The 21232-nt window shown below is 43.0% G+C and overlaps 1 protein-coding gene across 4 annotated transcripts in view; it reads left to right on the top strand.

Moving 5' to 3' along the window:
• The window catches only part of LTBP1 (latent transforming growth factor beta binding protein 1), a 565328-nt gene that overhangs the window by 427429 nt on the left and 116667 nt on the right, over positions 1-21232 (top strand). For all 4 annotated transcript variants that reach the window (XM_030196510.1, XM_030196508.1, XM_030196509.1 and 1 more), the window contains 2 exons: positions 5690-5812; positions 16339-16458. In XM_030196510.1, coding sequence (XP_030052370.1) covers positions 5690-5812; positions 16339-16458 — 243 coding nt within the window. The remainder of the gene's footprint in view (positions 1-5689; positions 5813-16338; positions 16459-21232) is intronic.

Genomic DNA, 21232 nt, shown 5'->3' with positions numbered 1-21232 from the left:
ACCAAAAATGTGTGGTGACAAAAAAAAAAGACGAGGATTCCAAAGGATAAAATTGAAACCTTTAATCTTTAAAACAAGACCGTTTGTCTAACATATAATAGACTTGACACGACCGTGTTTTGGCGTGTGTGCCTGCGTCTGGTGCCAGAGTAATACCTGTCACTATCGCTGGTGTGATCTAATGCTGTGTATGTGCAGTTGATGCTGGCAACATCTGCCGCTTGACAACAAAAACAGATGAGGCAGTCAGCAGTGTAGTTACTACAGTTAGCATTGTTAGCAGCTAACAGTTAGCAGCATATTTAGCTGTCAGCAGTCACTAATGAACGCGTGGTTTAGGAAGAGGGTGCAAGGGTTTCAGTTAAAGGGGTACAGGAACCAAAAAGCTTAAGAACTTCTGTTCTCAAAGAATGTGAGGAGCTGGCCTTTTCTATTTCTGCTGTCTCTTTCTCTGCTTCTTCTTCATATGACATACCAAAACCAATCTAACAGCTGGAACTGCTGCTAGAGCATTTCCTTAGTGACAGCCTGTGAGAGGATATAGAGGAGAAGTAGGGAGGAAGAACATCAGCATTTCCATACTGGGTCAGACCGAAGGTCCATCAAGCCCAATATCCTGTTTCCAACAGTGGCCAATCCAGGTCACAAGTATGTGGCATGATCCCAAAACAGTACAATAGATTTTATGCTGCTTATCCTAGAAATAAGCATTGGATTTTCCCAAGTCCATTTTAATAATGGCTTATGGACTTTTCTTATAGGAAAATATCCAAACCTTTTTTCAAACTTTGCTAAGCTAACTGCTTTTACCAGATTCTTTGGCAATGAATTACTGAGTTTAATTGCACGTTGAGTGAAGAAATATTTCTCTGATTTGTTTTAAATTTACTACTTTGTATCTTTATTGCATGCCCCCTAGTCCTATTATTTTTGGTAAGAGTAAACAAGCGATTCACATCTACCCATTTTACTCCACTCATTATTTTATATACCTCTATCATATCTCCCCTCAGCCATCTTTTCTCAAAGCTGAAGAACCCTAGCCACTTCAGCCTTTCCTCATAGGGAAGTTGTCCCATCCCCTTTATAATTTGTCGCCCTTCTCTGTACCTTTTCTAATTCCACTATATCTTTTTTGAGATGTGGTGACCAAAAGTGCACACAGCATTCAAGGTGTGGTTGCACCATAGAGAGATACAAAGGCATTATAACATCCTCATTTTTGCTTCCTAATAATACCTAACATTCTATTTGTTTTCTTCACCACTGCACACTGAGCAGAGGGTTTCAACATATCGTCAACAATGACACCTGGATCCTTTTTCTGGTCGGTGACTCCTAATGTGCAACTTTGCATCACGTAGCTATAGTTCAGGTTCCTCTTTCCCACATGCATCACTTTGCACGTGCTCACATCAAACATCTGCCATTTGGATGCCCAGCCTCCCAGTCTCGTAAGGTCCTATTACAATTTTTCACACTCCTCTTTCGATTTAACAAATATGAATAACTTTGAGTCGTCAGCAAGTTTAATTACCTCACTAGTTATTCCCATTTCCAGATCATTTATAAATATGTTAAAAAGCAGCGTTCCCAGCACAGACCTCTGCGGAACCCCATTATCAACCCTTCTCCATTGAGAGAACTGACCATTTAATGCTACTCTCTATTTTCTGTCTTTTAACTAGTTTTTAATCCACAATAGAACACTATCTCCTATCCCATGACTTTCCAATTTCTTCTGGAGTCTTTCATGAGGTACTTTGTCAAATGTCTTTTGAAAATCTAGATACACAATATCAACCAGCTCACTTTTATCCACATGTTTGTTCACCCCTTCAAAGAAATGTAGTAGATGGATAAGACAAGATTTCCCTTCACTAAATTCATGCTGGTTTTGTCTCATTAATTCATGCTTATGCTTCCTTCTTTCTTCCCTTACTCAATCTCTGCACATTACTAAATGTATCTGATATCCTGGAATGTTAATGTCATAACAAAGTTATGTAAGCCACATTGAGCCTGCAAATAGGTGGGAAAATGTGGGATACAAATGCAATAAATAAATAAATATGCTCTGTAATTTTGTTCTTTATAATAGTCTCTACCATTTTGCCCGGCAACAACTTCAGGCTCACCGGTCTGTAATTTCCCGGATCACCTCCGGAACCCTTTTTAAAAAATCAGTGCTATATTGGCTACCTTCCAATCTTCCGGTACCTTGCTTGATTTTAAAGGTAAATTACATATTACTGACAATAGTTCTGCAAGTTCATTTTTCAATTCTGTCAGTACTGTGGGATGTATACCATCCGGTCCTGGTGATTTGCTACTCTTCAGTTTGTCAGATTGCCCTGTTACATCTTCCAGGTTTACAGAGATTTGATTCAGTTTCTCTGTCTCTTCAGCACTGAATACCATTTCTGGTACCGGTATCTCTCCCACATCTTCCCCGGTGAAGAGCAAAGCAAAGAATTCATTTAATCACTTCGCTATGGTCTTGTCTATCCTGAGTGCCCCTTTTATCCCTCGGCCATCTAGTAGTCCAGCTGATTCTTTTGCCTGCTTCTTGGTTTTAATATACCTAAAAAAGTTTTTACTATGTGTTTCGGCCTCCAATGCAATCTTCTTTTAAAAGTCTGTCTTTGCCTTTCTTATCAGCACTTTTCATTTGACTTGCTATTCCTTATGCTGTTTCCTATTATTTTCAGTTGGATCCTTCTTCCATATTCTGAAGGATTTTCTTTTAGCTCTAATAGCTTCCTTCACCTTTTAACCATTCCGGCTGTTGTTTGGTCTTCCTTCCTCCTTTTTAATACACAGAATATATTTGGCCTGGGCTTCCAGGATGATATTTTTGAACAGCATCTATGCCTGATGTAACTTTTTGACCTTTGCAGCTGCTCCTCTTTTTCACTGTTCTTCTCATTTTTTCATAGTCTCCTGTTTGAAAGTGAAATGCTGACGTATTGGGTTTCCTGTGTATACTTACTCCAGAGCTTATATCAAATCTGATCATGTTATGATCACTATTATCAAGAGGCCCCAGCACCATTACCTCCTGCACCAGATCATGCACTCCACTAAGGACTAGGTCTAGAATTGTTCCCCTTCTTGTTGGTTCCTGAACTAGCTGCTCCATAAAGCAGTCCTTGATTTTATCAAGGAATTTTATCTCTCTAGCATGCCCTTATTTTACATTTACCCAGTCAGAATCATGGTAATTGAAATAACCCATTATTATTGTGTTGCCCAGTTTGTTAGCCTCCCTAATTTCTGATAACATTTCTACATCTGTCTGTTCATCCTAGCCAGGTGGACAGTAGTACACTCCTATCCTTTTCCCCTTTATACATGGAATTTCAATCCATAGTGATTCCAAGATGTGCTTCATGTCCTGCCAAATTTTTAGTCTATTTATTCAAGGCTCTTGTCACGTTTTCAAAGCTGGAACTCGGTTTGTGAGCGGCAGTGGCAGGCAAAACCACCCCACGCTAGAGACAGGGCAGATCTCTGACAAACAGTTAGGCTTCACCTGCACCTGGCCACTTTCCACCAAGAGTTGAGCTCAAGGCTTCAGGTGGCTGGCAGGACTTACTGGACAGGGCAGGACTAGCTAACAGCTAGGCAGCACAGGGACAGCAAGGCAGGGAAAGGATAGGCTAAAGGCCAGAACTGAAAGCTGCGAGCAGCCACTGAAACAGGGAATAAACACAGCTAGACAGAAGACTGAATTGAAAGCTGCAAGCAGCCACTGAAGCAGGGAACAAACAGCTATACCCAGAACTAGGCAAAGACATACAAACGAGACACAGGACTGGGAAACAAGCAATACAGTAAATAAGCAATACACTAAACTAAACATAGACTAACTAGAACAGGCAAGGCTTCAGGCAAGAACAAGAGCAAGGAAACATACTCAGGCTGAAGTGCAACAAGCACCAACATACCTGGGCCTTAGACGCAATGCAAAGGCAAAACGGCAAGGTTTCAGAATGGCTAATAAGCCCAGCAGCATCTGGAGCTCATCTGCAACCATCACCAGGAAACTACGGGTGCTGTGTAGGTTCAATCCAAGCAAGCAAGTCTGGCAGCCCGGAAGATCCGGACTGGACTGAGTTAAAGTCTGGAACGGGCAGGAACAGCAAGACAGTCTATAGCAGTTCATAGCAGCCACCGGTTCTGGCCACCAGAGGGCAAGGTGAGCACAGACGTAACAGCTCTCTTTAACATATAATGCAATATAATTTGTATCCTGGTATGACAGTGTCCCACTGATTATCCTCCTTCCACCAGGTGTCAGAGATGCCTGTTATATCTATTTTTTCATTTAGTGCAATATATTCTAACTTTCCCATCTTATTTCTTAGGCTTCTGGCATTCTGGTCTACTATGATCTCTTTAGCACAGGAAGTAATACCACTAATTTTTCAATTCTATTATTTGCCTAGACGTAACCGTGAAAATCAGCAAATATCGGAGATATTACTTTGGACTCTTTGGAACCTAGAGAAAAAATGGATAATACTGAAGGTTCTGTTTGGAATTGATTGTGACCTTTATGAATAGTACTGATAGAGATTTATTTCTTAAACATTACTTCAGATGAAAGGAGAAGTTATGTATGGGTAGGAAGACATTGGTATTCCCTAATATATCACAAGAAACACAGAAAAGATGAAGGCAGTTTTTGCTGTTAAGACCAGGAGTACTTAATTTGGGAACTTCCTTTTATTTAAAGTTCCCCTGTACATGTACAGTGCACTGTCAGTTGCATAAGTATAGTTTTGGACCTATCACACTTGACTTAATTCTTTGTCAGTTTGGAGTACCCAGGAAGAGTCTGTTATTGGTGTTTGAACTGATTTATGCTCTCTGCAACTTTTTTTGCAATCCGCATATTTCTTTATACTATGTATTTCTGTATTTTCTTCTTATCTCTATTGATAGTATTGGATCTGTCCTGTTGTGGACTATAGCTGGGTATTTAAAGGTAATGATAATTTGATTTATGTTACTTTAGGGCTAGAAATAGTTCTTTTGCTGTTCTTTTTATCTGGCTTTTCTGTATTTGTGTTACTTGTTGGTATATTTCAAACTTATAATTAAAAAAAAAAAAGGTACTTGGCTCTCCAAGGCCAACATTCAAAAGAAGTGAGACGTATATTTTCAAAAACTAAATGAATAGTATTAGGCTGAAAATATGTGTAAATGACCTGATACTATCCATATAGTATGGGCTAGGTATGGGGTGGAGCAAGGTTGAGCTTTCAGATTATCAGAATAATGGTGACATTCAGCCGCTGTCCAAATAAGTTATGCATTTAGCAGCTAATATTTATACTCCGCAGTTGGTGTTCCTTTAAGACCGGCTGCAGTGTTTAAAAGTAAACCAGGATATTCAGCACCGTCCAGCACCTATATACGGGTGTTGAATATCCGGACATAAACTGATTGCAGATCTTAATGGGTTTTTTTTGTTTTGTTTTGTTTTTTTGTTAATTTGGTGGAACTGCCTACTAAATTTTCAGGTACTATTTTTGCCAGTAGCCATGCTTTTAATGAACAGCGTTCAGTAGATGCAAACTTTAAGAGAATCACTAGGAAAGACCATATATAAATGCAAGCCGAATGCTTTGAAATTCTTGTTTGCATTCTTCAGGTTAGTGCCTTTCTTTTTTTCTTCTAGATTTTGATGAGTGTTCCAGACCTCACATATGTGGGGAAGGACTCTGCATAAACACTGTTGGATCCTTCAGATGTAAACATTGTGAAAATGGTTACCACATGAACAGGAGAGGTCAATGTGATGGTAAGTTCAAAGCAAACATGCAGAATGCAGGCAGTAGCTAAACTGTACTGAGGACAGCTACATTTCTTCTATGGTTGTAAACGGCTAGCAGTACCCAGGCACTAGAAAGTAAATTTTCTTTTTTTTAATTTAAACTGTAGCAATAAAGAAACATCCAACCAGATATTTGCTTCCAAATTAAATCATTACATAAGCATACCTTTCTCACCTAGAGACTGGTGCAGAAAGCTTCACGGGCAGAAATGTGTCGTTAATGAGCAATCTTTGCACATGTTACTGCCACATGACTCAGAAAGGGGTTCACTGCAGCAATTAATTTGCATAGTAGACAAGGGCACACACACACTAGGAGTGGCCTAGTGGTTAGGGTGATGGACTTTGGTCCTGGGGAACTGAGGAACTGAGTTAGATTCCCACTTCAGGCACAGGCAGCTCCTTGTGACTCTGGGCAAGTCACTTAACCCTCCATTGCCCCATGTAAGCCGCATTGAGCCTGCCATGAGTGGGAAAGCGCGGGATACAAATGTAACTAAAATAAAATATTAAATGAATGATAATGAGGCCATTAGGCATTCCTCTGCAATGCACAGAAGTAAACAGAGGATTTCGATGCACACACAGTGCAGGAAAAATATCGCCAGGTCCAGAGCAGCATAGACATGTTTTGCTGCTAGGATTTAATGCCAGTTTTGGGGATTTGAATGCTTCATTACTCTTTTTTCTACAACCAGATTAGTGTCTGCAACTTAAAAAGAAAGAATGGGAGGCAACAGATCTGTTTGCAAGTTTGAACAAAAACGAAAGTGCCAGTACACATCTGCACATGAATCAGAATGATCTTCACATATATATTAGCCTCATAAAAAATTTCATGTACAAGAATTTTTCTTTTTTAAATTTATTTATTTATTCATTTTAAACATATGGTTTACAAAGATAAATATCTTTGAGGAAATGTTACAGGGCATATGATACACTTAGTTTCAAAAAATCATTTTCAAATACATACATCAGCGGATTCAAAGCTCTGAATTAGTCCACTTATTGAAACCCAAGATGTCCTAAAGAATAACCCAAGAGGAGTTGGAAATTAACAAAATTAGCAAAACAAAAATTTAGGCTTCTTATTTATACAATCCCTTTAAACTATGAGGAATGCCTCCTGGCCTTTATAAAATCAGAAAGTTGATCAACCTCATAGAAAATAAATTTCTTGTCCCCGTATATTACAACACATTTGCACGGGAAGCGCAATTGAAACTTGGCCTGCAATAATATCACATCTTGTCTTAATTCAAGAAACTTCTTTCTTCGCATTTGTGTCCACTTGGATACATCAGGAAAATAAGAATTCTCCCTCCTAGAAAATCTATCTTAGATCTCTGGAAATAAAGTTTCAATATTGCTTCCTTATCTTGGAGGAAGACAAACTTCACAATTAACGTAGATCTCTTTTTTTCTTCTTCAGTGGATTGTTCTAGAAAAGTAGTCAGGTCCAAGTCCTGTGCTTGACCTCCAGGCTGAACCTGAGATTCTTGTTCTTGTTCTCGTGTTTTTTCTTGTGGTTTAACTGGCAAGTAATATATTTTGTGTACAGGAGGATACATTTGTTCAGAGTACTTAAACTCCTCTCTCAAAAATTTAAAGAACATTTCTTTCGGTGATATTAAGTCATTCAAAGGAAAATTCAAAAGTCTTAGGTTTTGAGTCCGCAAAGAATTTTCTAAATTTTCAATTTTCCTTATAGTCATTAATTTTTCATCAACTACCTGGGTTTGGACTTCACTTATTTTTCTCAACTCTCCATCCATCTTCAATTGCTTATCAGAGATTATTTCTAATTCAGCCTTTAAAGATTTAACTTGTGTTGCATTATTTAGTGACACAGAAATAAAAGACAAACAGACCTTGTGGAGGCTTTCCAGGGCTGTCCAAATTGTCTCCAGCGAAATCTCAGCAGGTCTTATCAGGGGCTGTGTCCCTGCCAGAAGTAAAGCAGTTTCAGCTTGTAAAACACTAAATTCTTGTGTCGGGACTGCTCCTGCTGCCTGAGAAAGTTGAGCTTCCTCCATTGCCTCCCGCACCTCAGTGTTCTTATCCGGAGTTTGCCTCTCCTTCAGAGAAGAAAGATTCGTCTTCTCCTGCACTGCTCCGGTTGGTTTCGGGAACGGAGGAGTTAAAGGGCCAGCTGGACTGAGTGATAAATCACTCTCCAAGCCAGTGCTGTCCCCAGCACCAGCAGTGGAAGCAGTCTGTCGGAGTAGAAGCCAGGAATGCTGAGATAGATGTTTGACGAAGGGAGGGGGTTTCAACCTTGGGAAGAAGAGGTACCCTCGGCTTCCCCTTTCTCTTCGGCATTCCACAAACACAGAGGTAAACTGTTATCAACAACAGGTTTATATAGCAAAATTCTATCTCTGTTTGGGGAGCTGTGGAGGGGAATAATCGAATGTTGCCGGCGAAATAGGTCGCCGGCGATCTATTTTGGCGGCGGCGCAACAGCTGGCCGGAACCATATTTTCAAAAAAGATGGCCGGCCATCTTTTTTTTCGATAATACGGTGTGGGCCGGCGAAATGCCTTGGATTTCGCCGGGTTTGAGATCACCAGTTTTGTTTTTACGCGATAATGGAAAAAACTGCCGGCAATCTCAAACCCGGCGAAATCCAAGGCATTTGGCCGTGGGAGGAGCCAGCATTTGTAGTGCAATGGACCCCTCACATGCCAGGACACCAACTGGGCACCCTAGGGGGCACTTCAAACATCTTTTATAAACAACCAAATTAGCTTCCAGGTGCATAGCACCCTTCCCTTGTGTGCTGAGTCAGTTGGGGCACCTTTTTGAGGCTTGGTTGTGAAAATAAAAGGACCAAGTAAACCCGGCGAAATACTGCTTATCGTTTTATTTTTCCATTATCCGCGAATGCCGGCCATCTGGTAGCCACGCCCAAGCCTGCCCATGTCCCGCCTTCGCTTCGCCGCCAACACGCCCCTTTGAACTTTCGCCGGCGAGGCGAAGGGAAAGTGGCGAAGCTATCACAAATGTAGCTTTCGATTATACGCTTTTCGCCGCTTTTGCGAAATCGCCGGCCATATCCCGATTTGTGTCGGGAAATAGCCGGCGATTACTTTCGATTATAAGCTGGATAATCTCAGCGTCCTATCTGTCGGCCATCTTGGATCTCTTTTTTAAATTTATAGGAGGTCTTTATTAGAGATTGAGAACAACACTGATGAACCCAAAAATGCTCAATTGCACAGCATATCACAAACAAGAAAAGGGGGTTGGAATGACCAGTGCAATAGTCCAGGTTAAAAGCACAGTCTTTAATTAACGTATGTTTTATCACTTGCTTAAGAACATTACATCAATACAATAAAACAGACATTTGCTTGGAGATAGACTCAACATGGTCCGTATTTTGGCCTATTCCTTCATCAGGAGTCCAATGTTTTAGCAAACACAAGAGTACTCTTTGAATAAGTTTGAGCCTCTTTCGCCTTATTACTTGAAAGTCCATTGGCTTCTTGTAGAGGCTCGGATTTATTTTAAGATAGGCATTACAGTCTACATGATGCTTCAGGGTGAGGTCCCTTTTTATTTTTTTGAAGTGATGTCTGGATTATTGAGGGGGAAGTCAAACCGCTTAAGGGCCCTCTGTTTGTTTTATTTTCCATCAGTCATGAATGTTGGGTATAAAAGAATTGTATCATCTTCTCTTCCTTATCAAGCTCCAGTTTTTTTTTAAATCATTGCCCCTGGAGCTGAGGCAAGGTCCTGAGTTGCTTAAGTTCAGAAGGATGCTTAAGACCTTTTTTGTTCAAGAAATTTGTAGTAGGATCCTTTAATTAAGTCTTTTTATTTTATGTTTTATTATGGTATAGGGTATACATATTCAGATCCTCAAGTCTCTTCTTACATGTCTTTTGGTCCAAACCACATATCATTTTTGTTGCTTTTCTTTGAACCGCTTTACGTCTTTTTACATCCTTAACGAGATACGGCTTCCAAAAGTGAACACAGTACTCCAAATGGGACCTTACCAATGACTTGTACAGTGACATCAACACCTCATTTCTTCTGCTGGTTATATCTCTTTCAATGCCGCATAGTATCCTTCTTGCTATGGCCTTCACCTTGTCACATTGTTTTGCCGCCTTGAGATCCTCAGACACTATTACCCCAAGGTTCCTCTTGAGTTGTGTTTGTCAGACTCTCACCTCCAGTCTAGTACATCTCCTTTGGATTCTGCATCCCAAGTACATCACTTTGCACCTCTTAAATTTCAACTGCCCAATTAAGCTGTCCCAGTTTAAATTAGGACAGCTTTTTTTCCCCTTCATTAAATTGCTCATTTATATGGAAAGTAGCTGAATATTTACAGAATTCTATAAGTTATGCATATATCTCCCAAAAACTAGGTATGAGCATTTAGGTTACACCAGATCTGTGGCTGATATAAGTGCTGTATGTCAGTTCTACATGTCAGCATGGGTGGTATAGAAAGTCTAAATAAACTGTATCTGACCTGTTAAGTTTATTTTCTATAAAAGGAAAGTAAGTGCCTTCATTACTCTATAGAATAGGCTCTTATCAGTCCCCTAGTTATAGAATTGCCCTTTATGAGGATAAATTTATATATATAAAGGGGCACCTACCGTATTTTTCGGACTATAAGACGCACCGGACCATAAGACGCACCTAGGTTTTAGAGGAGGGAAATAGGAAAAAAAAAATTTTCCTCTTTCCCTCCTCTAAAACCTAGGTGCTCTGCTCCGGTGCGTCTTGTCCGGGTTTCGGACCTCCGTTCCAGTACTTACATGATTCCATGTGCCCTGGTGGTCTAGTGACGTCGGGGCAGGAAAGAGCCCCCTCTTTCCTGCCCATCGCGCTGCTCTCCGTGCTTCTCAATGCTTTCTGATGGTCTCGGCGATATTCAAAATGGCCGCCGGCCATTTTGAATATCGCCGAGACCATCAGAAAGCATTGAGAAGCACGGTCTCGGCGAGATTCAAAATGGCCGCCGGCCATTTTGAATATCGCCGAGACCATCAGAAAGCATTGAGAAGCACGGAGAGCAGCGCGATGGGCAGGAAAGAGGGGGCTCTTTCCTGCCCCGACGTCACTAGACCACCAGGGCACATGGAATCATGTAAGTACTGGAACGGAGGTCCGAAAACGCTACCTTCGGACTATAAGACGCACCCCCCATTTTCCTCCCAAATTTTGGGGGAAAAAAGTGCGTCTTATAGTCCGAAAAATACGGTAATTTGAGTCATGAAGGTGGCACCTATTTGGAGCCTGTCATATAAAAGAAAGTATGCATCTACATAGCATGGCAAACGTACATATATTGTAGGCATGACCACTTAAAATTTATTTTTAATTTGGATTTTGCTCAAACCACCACTCAGAACCCCACTTGTTCCTGCCCCTGGTGGCTCCATCCGTAAAATGGCTGCCATGACTACTTGTGATAGTTTTGCAGTACTACCACTAGGGGATTAGCCTTCCATAGCTGATTATGGTGGCCATTTTACAGATGGATCTGACAGGGACAGGAGTAAGTAGGGTTCACTCCTGCCTGGCCTACCCACTACACCACTAGAGAGCTTAAAGTAGACCCAGGGGAGGGCTAGAGGTGGCTGGGTGAGGTGGGGGTCTGTCCATGGGGGGGGGGGGGGGCAGGGAAGGAGATCTGCTATTGGGGGAATTCAGGAAGGGAATCTATTCTTGAAGAGAGGATTGTGAGGGTGCTCAGAATCTTGGGGGGGGGGGGCTGTATATCAGCAGATATTCACATACGTTCTGGAGGCTAGGCACGTGTCCAGTGAGACCTAGATAGTCAATGCCACTGCCTGGACATAGCTTGGCATTAAATATTCAAGTCTAGTTTAGCCAGCAACAGTCTGTGCATTAAAAATATTGACCTCTGTCAGCTGAATAATGACTAGAGAGTTTCCAATTTGACTTTAAGTACATGAAACCAGGGGCGTATCTGCGTGGGGCCACAGGGGCCTGGGCCCCCGCAGATTTCGCCCTGGCCCCCCATCCCGCCGCCAGCCCTCCCCGCTGCCGTTTCTTACTTTTGCGCCGAGGTCCGCTTCCTCCTGCGCCTTTAAAAATATTTCTTCAGCTGGCGGGGGACCCCAACCCCCGCGAGCCAACCCGAGGTGACGTCTTTCAAGTTCTTCGTCCGCCGTGGCCAACGTACTGGAGTTGAGCGGCTGAATCCAGTTCGGAGTCTGACGTTGTGCGATGTTCGAACATCATGCGACATCAGACTCCGAACTGGATTCAGCCGCTCAACTCCAGCACGTTGGCCACGGCGGACGAAGACCTTGAAACTTTCAAGTTGAAAGATGTCACCTTGGGTTGGCTGGTGGGGGTTGGGGTCCCCCACCAGCTGAAGAAATATTTTTAAAGGTGCAGGAGGAAGTGGACCTCGGCGCAAAAGTAAGAAACGGCAGCGGGGGAGGGCTGGTGGCGGGAGAGGGGTGGAGAGAGTCGTTGGTGGTGGTGGGGGGTCCAGTAATGGCGGCGGGGGGGGGGGGACTAAAATGTGCCCCCTCCCTCTGGCTCTGGCCCTCCCTACCACCGGAGGCCAGATACGCCTCTGCATGAAACAGATCAAGAACAACTTGAAAAGCCAAATAGAGCAGTCTTAAGATTATATGTTCTTTATCTATTGCAATGGCTTACTAATGCAAACCATTAGAGAACTTGGATATTCCTCTTACAGTAGATACTTTATGCAGACTCCATTGTTTTATATGTAGCTGTCTGCAGATTGCCTAGAGCGGCCTATAGAATACCTGCATCATTCCACAGATATCTGCAGCTTTTTGGCTGTCTCCACTGTACAAGGTTGCTGAGTTGAGGTTAACCAACCAGTAATTTGTGGTATGTTTATATAGGATTATATATCACTTTTAATACTATTTTAACAGAGGCCTTTTTTTGTACATATTGAATTTTCTTCTGCTTTGGAACAGTGATATAGTGGGTCAAACCACCACTCAGAGCAATCAAATAATTTTACTATCAGCATTTTTCTTTTCTTTGGGGACGGTTGTTTAAAGGGGGGGAAGTGATGGGTTCCTTCGTCTCTTTTAGTTTTTCAGTTCAAGGACCTCTAATGGGGGTAATCTTACAAAGCTTTATTTAGTGTGTAAAGCCTGTTGCAAAACAAAATATCCTATATAATAAAAAGCACCTCCATCGTTCTGAAGCTGACTCCATGGCACTGAAACCTTGAAGCATTCATGCTTTCTATATCCATCTCCTGAATTGATGTCATGTACTTCCGGGTTTGTCACAAGCAGCAGGGACCAACCACACGAGGGTTCGTAATCGCCCCGCCCTCGAGGGAACTCTGTAGAGTTGCCAGCCCCCGCGCCTCCCTCCCTCTCTCAGCCCTCCAAGCACGACCTGTCCTCCGGCAGCCCCTCGCCTTCCTAGCGTGGGAAAACATTGGCTCCGTGATGGAGGAAGGCCCCTCTGCCTCAGACACATTAGCACACTCAGCACTACAAACTCCCGCCGCTGAACGCTGCTTCCCACAACGGGAACAGCGTTTAGCCACCATGCCGCTACAAAAAAAGAAAATCAAAGCTGGTACTTATCAGCTGATCCCCCCTGCAGCGCAGCACAGACACCCGGAGCCAAGGAAAACGCTCTGGCTCCGAGAACAGCAGTAGTCAGTCAGACAGGAACTAACTCCCTAACTCTCCACAAATTTTTTGTTTAAAATAAATTTTATGGTTCTCAGATATTTTTTTTTTTAAGTGAGAGAATGAGAGAGCCAAGCAGAGAGCACAGAATCCTGTCAGATGAGAATACAGGGTGAGGCAGGGACCTTGCAGTAAGGTATGCCCCCAAAGGTGACTGAGGAAGGGAGGGAGGGGGGGAGTCCGACCCTGGAACTGGGAGGTAGGGAGGCCCTGGAACTGGGAGGGAGGGAGAAAAACCCTGGAACTGGGAGGGGGGGAGGGACGACCCTGGAACTGGGAGGGAGGGGGAGCCCTAGCACACACTCTCATTCTCACACACACACACTCTCTCTCTCACACAGACACACTCGCACCCAGTCTCACACTCTGTCACACACACACACTCACTCTCTCTCTCTCACAGTCACCCTCACAAACACTGTCTCAAACATACACACTCCAAGGAAAACCTTGCTAACGCCCGTTTCATTTGTGTCAGAAACGGGCCTTTTTTCCTAGTAATGCATAAAAAATACATTCCTAAAATATATATAAATATAGTAATACACCACCAATGTGACTCAGACCACCCCATTCTCACTAGTGTGGGCTACGTCAAAAACCAACAAATCATTGATTGACAAAACGCCCACTTAAAACCCTCATATAACCTAAACCTAAGTCCCAAACTCCCAGTATGCCAGAAATCTGTACTGAAACCACTATGGGGGTATGTGGTACTGTGAGCGAAGGTGAGCCTGGAGCCAGGACAAACTGGAGCCACACAACGGATGCAGGTAAAAGAAAATACTATTGATTATAATCAGGTAAGAGCCCTCTTCAATTTTACATGTAGGGGAGGGAAAACACAAAAATGTTCTTTAGACATAACAAGGTTTTCTAGCAGCCTGCTCCTGCAGGGTCACGGCGTACATTACCGTCTCTCAGCATAGCAATACACTTGTCTCTGGCCTGACTCCCCAGGGTTATCAGTGTAGTCTCTAGCAGTTACTTGGGTCAAAATCCAAATTTGCAAGGTTTCAAGTTGAATTTGGCCTACCTGACTGTAGCAGTTGCAGTTCAAATGTAGGTGGTAGAGGCAAATGCAGCTGGGCTTCGCCGCTTCCCTTTTGGCCTCCTTAATCTAGCTAGGCCCTGGGCTTTTATACTTCCTGGACCATGCCTTCCTGGCTCCACCTCTCCCCTGTTATTTCCACCTTGGATGGGATGTTGGTTTTAAGGTGGCTCTGATACTTTGAGGGAGTTTCCTTAAGGGGAAGTGGCACCATCCTATAGACTCCCTTACAGAGTAATTCCACATTTAAAGCCTATTTTCTCTGATGACAAGCAGGACTGCTAAATCCTCATATAAGGGTTGACATCATTGACAGAGTTTGTCACATGGGAAGCACTACCTTAGCAACTTTCTAGAAACCTTTGAATAGGCTCACAGCAAACGTGCCTAACTGGGAGGGTGGGGACCCTGAAACTCTGAGGGAGGGTGGGGGGGGGGGGGAACCCTGAAACTGGAAGGGACCCGGGAACTTGGAGGGAGGGGGGGATGACCCTGGAACTCGGAGGGAGGGATGGAGGGGGGACCCTGGAACTGGGACGGAGGAGGGAGGGGCCCCTGGCACACACTCTGATTCTCACACACACACTCTCTCTCTCACGGACACACTCGCACCCAGTCTCACTCTCTCTGTCACACACACACTCGCACATTCACTCTGTCTCACACACTCAATCTCACACACACTCTCTCAAACATACACACTCCGAGGAAAACCTTGCTAGCGCCCATTTCATTTCTGTCAGAAACGGACCTTTTTCACTAGTATATATATATTTTTGTATTTATGTATATATAAATGTAGAAAGAGAAGAGCCCTCAGAGCAGAGCTTCCCAAACTGTGGGTCGTGACCCCAAATGGGAAATATATAGATGCAAAGTATATAGAAGTATATAGATGCAAAAGTTGGCTCACTGCTTCCATATAGTGCTAAAATCTTTTTCTTTTCTTTTTTTTAATAGTTGAGTGTGTTCTGGTGTGGTTGAGTTTTTTTTTAGATTGACTGTATAAAATAGGCATACCTAGGTACCCTGTTATAAAATCAGGCTCACATAACTTTCTTCAGTATGTTATTAATCTATTTGGATTTGGCCCATGCCTTTTTCAAGCTAAGTGACCTTCAGGTACAGTAGGGATTTCCCTGTCTTTGGAGGGCTCACAATCTAAGGGTTCCTTCAACAGAGCTGCACTACCATTAGTGGTGCGCTGAATATGAAGAACCTCATGGGGAAAAGAATGAGCTTTTTCGCATTCAGTGCACCACTTAGTCGGTAGCGTAGCTTTGTAAAAGGAGCCCTAAGTTTTTTATTTTTTTATCTGAGACAATAGAGGGTAAAATGACCTGCCCAGGGTCTCTTTACTGGTGTAAGCATTAGGCTATTCTTCTACTCTTCTTTCTTTTCACTCTAATATTAGAATGCTTTTTATGATTTACTTATATTTTCTGGTAGTGTCACTGTTTGCTGATTCTGTTGTGATCTGTGGAAGAGAGTTTTGAGTCCAGAAATGCATTAAGTTAATCCGTTGGTAAAATACACCTTAAATATATTTAAAAATCGTTTGATCTTTTTTTTCATGCATTAAAATAGAGTAATATGACATGTACACTCTATCCAATCTTATCTTGGATTCTGGACATATTAAAATTAAACTTTCCATTTTTATTTTAAAGTGGCAAAAATGTTCCAAGAGACTTGTTTTTCCACATGTTTTAGGCTTTTGGCATCTAATTCTTTTACAGATATTGATGAATGTCTGACTCCCAGCACTTGTCCATCTGAACAATGCATCAACTCCCCTGGCTCGTACACATGTGTTCCTTGTTCTGCTGGATACCGGGGCTTGAATGGGCGGTGCCTTGGTATGTACCATATCATTTACTTACCAAGATATCAGGCTTTTTCTGCTTAAGACTTTCTTTCTATTAAATTAAAAAGCTCAGATTTCCCACACTTATCAAAAGCAGAAAAAAAATAAAATTTCCCTCACATTTCTGGTTTCTGCAATTGCACGATAAAGCCCCACAGAAAGTGTTTCTGTTTGAAGAGAAGTCAACAGTAGTAATGTTTAGATCTTGTAAGCCTTTGATAGGTTGCAATATTGAGAAAGACCGAAAGTGACAGGTATTAAGAGGTAAGCATTTCCAGTGCTTCTAAGTCAGGGTACACCCTGTTTGGAAATACTGGAATACATGTGCACTTTAGCATGGTACCTTCAGATCCTTAAACGAAAGACTTCAGAATATTTAGCATTTTAAAAAATGGTAAGCACCTTTATGTTTGCCATATTTATTTCTACAAAGTGCAGGTGTAAAAAAATGTCTGAAGGAAAAAAGTCATATTTTTTTGTATTTATAGATAATCAAAAATGCATTTTTACATGGACTTTGCAGAATGACGCTTATTTCCCTAATTCTATAGAAACTCATTCTTCATTAACAAACAGCTGTTTTGTACATAAATCATAATTCTCTATCATCCCACTAGACCAGTCCAGATGAGTGGGTTATGCCTCCTAACCAGCAGATGGAGACAGAGCTTTCAGTAATATCACTAGTATAAGGAGTGGTGCAGACCTAAATCTTTACCAGTAGTAGATAGTGCAAGTTGGTGCAGCAGGATTCTTCAATGGAAGCCTGACTCCCCAGAGTGCATTCTAAGGTCTGCACCCTTGTGGTTGAGTCCCTGGCTTATGGGAGCTTTCAGGGATCGCTATACAGACCTTTCCTTTAATTGAGCTTGGAGGGCTGTTCCCTACTCAGTCCCAAGTCTCAGCCTGTGGGTCTTGACTCGGTATAGTTGGGCTGGCAGGAGTACTTTGGGACTTCTACTAGTGGAGGGGTGAGACTGACCTGCAGGCTTCAGTCCTGCGAAGGGATGGAATCATGTGACTAACATGGCTGAAACTCTAGCTAGGGGGCAGAAAATATGGTACGTAGTGGGTCTGTTGTTCCTTCCCTCCCCCATCACTGTGTCTGTCCCTCACCTGCCTCCCTCCCTACCCCCCCCCCCCCCCCACACACACACACAATACGTCTCATTTGCCCTCGGCTGCAATCCCACTTAGTGGCCATGGCAGCTGTGGTGCTTTGACTTGGAAGATGGAGACTGTGCTATCTCGGAAGTGCTGTGCAGGCCTGGAGAGCTGCCATAAGGTAGTCCAGCTGTCTCCAGGGCCACCGCTGTCATCCAGGCAGTAGCAAGTGGGTGGTTGAGGCAACCGTGGTTGTGCCATTAGGCAGTTTGTGATGGGAAGGCTAATAGTCTTTGAGGCTGATTATTTTCTACGCATGGAAGCAGCAGCCATCCTGTGCTGGCCAGATGGATTCTACAGAACAGTTGTCAGCTCAACAATAGAGGGCTCTAGCTGGGTCTGGGATGCTCCTAGCAGTGAATATTTGGAGAACAGGACTTTGCACCCTCCACTGGGCTGGCCAGCATGTAAACACCTATGGACCCATTTTATAGGCTGCAGTCCTGAAGAGGCTAGTGCCTAAGGACAGACCTTTCAGGGTGGCTGTTTCCCCCTCCCTCTGGGCAGGGGTGTTTAGAAACTCCCTGTCTCTCTCTCCCCCCCCCCCCCCCCCCCCCACCCCTGAAGGCAGGGGTTGTGGATTGGGGCCAGGAGGAGATTTTTGTGTTCTTTCTCCCTGTTCTCAAAAATAAAAAGTAGAAAGGTAAGGGAGAAGAAGGGTGTACAGGGGTTGGTCCTTGGAAGAGGCAGGCAGTAAAGGGTTGCCTCCTCAGATGGGAATAGGGCCTCAGTGTTGAGATTGTTAGGGGAAGAAAAGGAGAGAGCTGATGCCTTCAGTTCTTATCCTTTCTGAGTGTGTCTCAGATGAGCCTTGAGAGTCAATATGTAGGGAGCTCCAGTATTCTAAGGTGGTCTAAGCCCCCCTCTCTTTCCCTATAAGTGCTTCTAGTACATCTGTTAGCTTCAGATGGTTTCTCCTTGAGCATCTGCTTCTTGCCTTAATGGTGAAGAGAGATAGAAGGTATTGTGGCACCTAGGGTCCTAACTCAGAAAGCCACAAAAAAGGGGAATGCAGTGTTTAGGGTGGTATGCGGAGAGTCTGTTGAAATAATTTCTCCCCATGTTTTTTTTGTTTTCTCTGTAGTCGTTTCCTGTCCAGGCAGATATATGCAGTGGCTCTATGACTCTAGAACCGCCAGATTGAATCTGGGTTTCCCAGCATGGGGCCATTTTTTCTTCCATCCAGGGCCAGTCTTAGGCAGGGGTGACAGAGGCAGTTGCACAGGGCCTCGCGCTTCTAGGGGCCCCATGGAGCTCCCTGCTATTGCCACAATCTGACACTTTCCTCTCCTCCCGAGCCGCAGGGTGCCCTCCTGGCACATACTGAAGGTACCCTGGTGGTCTAGTGGAGTCTTCAGGGCAGAGGGGGAAAGATCCCTAGTCTTTCCTGTCCACTGCCAGCTCTGACCCTCTCACTGCTGCAATGCTCTTTAAAAAATGGCCGCCGAGACTTCCAGTGGCGGCCTCATGAGGGTTCTAGAGGAGATCCGGGAAATTATAGACAGAGCCTGACGTCAGTGCGTGGCAAAATGGTAGAGACTATTATAAAGAACAAAATTTCAAGACTTATTCAAAAGCATGGATTAATGAGACAAACCAACGTGGATTTAGTGAAGGAAAATCTTGCTTCATCAATTGATTACATTTCTTTGAAGGAGTGAACAAACATGTGGATAAAGGGGAGCCGGTCAGTATTGTACACCTGGATTTTCAAAAGGCGTATGACAAAGTACCTAATGGAAGACTCCAGAGGAAACTGGAGAGTCATTGGATAGGAGGTAGTGTCCTATTGTGGTTTAAAAACCGGTTAAAATATAGAAAACAGAGAGTAGGGTTAAATAGTCAGTATTCTCAATGGAGAAGGGTAAATAGTGGGTTCCTCCAGGGGTTTGTGCTGGGACCGCTGCTTTTTAACATATTTATAAATGATATGGAGATGGGAATAACTAGTGAGGTAATTAAATTTGCTGATGACACAAAGTTATTCAAAGTTGTTAAATCACAAGAGGATTGTGAAAAATTACAAGAGGACCTTACGAGACTGGGAAACTGGGCAAGTGCAAAGTGATGCATGTGGGAACGAGGAACCCGAATTATATCTACGTCATGCAAGATTCTATGTTAGGAGTCACCAACCAGGAAAGGGATCTATGCGTCACCGTTGATGATACGTTGAAACCCTCTGTTCAGTGTGCGGCGGCTAAGAAAGCAAATAGAATGTTAGGTTTTATTAGGAAAGGAATGGAAAACAAAAATGAGGACGTTATAATGCCTTTGTATCGCTCCATGGTGCGACCGCACCTCAAATATTGTGTTCAGTTCTGGTCACCGCATCTCAAAAAAAATATAGTGGAATATAATGGAGGTAGGGCATGCAAATCTATCTCCTGCATGTTCATTGTGGATATCCTGAAAACCTGATTAGGTAGGTGTGTCCTGAGGACTGGATTGAGAACCCCTGTGTTAAGGCATTAATGACATTTAGTAAAAGGGTACCTTTGTTACTAGCTGCATGTACTATTAACCTTTTATGCCATAGTGGAGGCTAGGTGGGCTATTTATTTATTTATTTGTTTGTTTGTTTGTTTGTTACCTTTGTATCCCACATTTTCCCACCTATTTGCAGGCTCAATGTGGCTTAGATGTTAGGTATTATTAGGAAAGGGATGGAAAACAAAAATGAGGATATTATAATGCCACTGTATCGGTCCATGGTGCGACCGCACCTAGAGTATTGTGTTCAATTCTGATCGCCGCACCTCAAAAAAGATATAATGGAATTAGAAAAGGTGCAGAGAAGGGCGACGAAGGTGATTAAGGGGATGGGACGACTTTCCTATGAGGAAAGGCTAAAGCGGCTGGGGCTCTTCAACTTGGAGAAAAGGCGGCTGAGGGGTGATATGATAGAGATATATAAAATAATGAGTGGAGTGGAACAGATAGATGTGGAGCATCTGTTTACACTTTCCAAAAATACAAGGACAAGGGGACATGCGATGAAGCTGGAGTGCAGTAAGTTTAAAACAAACAAAAGAAAAGTTTTGTTTACTGAGCGCATAATTCGATTCTGGAATTCGTTGCCGGAGAATGTGGTTAGGGTGGTTAGCTTAGCAGAGTTCATTTATTGCATTTGTATCCCACATTTTCCCACCGTATGGCAGGTTCAATGTGGCTTACTTATTGCTAAAAGGCGGTTACAAAATTTAGATTTGTAGAAGTCTAGTACATAATACAGAAGTACAATAAACGCTTAGGTTGATATATTAGCATTAGTTTAAGAAAGGTTTGGACGGCTTCCTGAAGGAAAAGGCCATAGAATGTTATTAAATGGATGTAGGGAAAAATCCACTATTCCTGGGACAAGCAGTATAAAATGCTTTGCTCCGTGGATCTTGTCGGGTGATTGTGACCTGGATGGGCCACTGTCGGAGACAAGGTGCTGGGCTAGATGGACTTTTGGTCTGTCCCAGTGTGGCGATGCTTATGTCTTATGTCTTACATAGTACCGGAGAGGCATTTGCAGACTCCGGTGTGAACAATTACAAAGTGATGTAGTGGTAATAAAGAGTTCATATGGAACAATCAGCGCAGGAGTTGTGTTA

Source organism: Microcaecilia unicolor, chromosome 3, assembly GCF_901765095.1.
Source record: "Microcaecilia unicolor chromosome 3, aMicUni1.1, whole genome shotgun sequence".
NCBI classification, from domain to species: domain Eukaryota; kingdom Metazoa; phylum Chordata; class Amphibia; order Gymnophiona; family Siphonopidae; genus Microcaecilia; species Microcaecilia unicolor.
The sequence above is the reverse complement of the archived record's forward strand: the minus strand, read 5'-3'. Positions and strand labels throughout refer to the sequence as shown.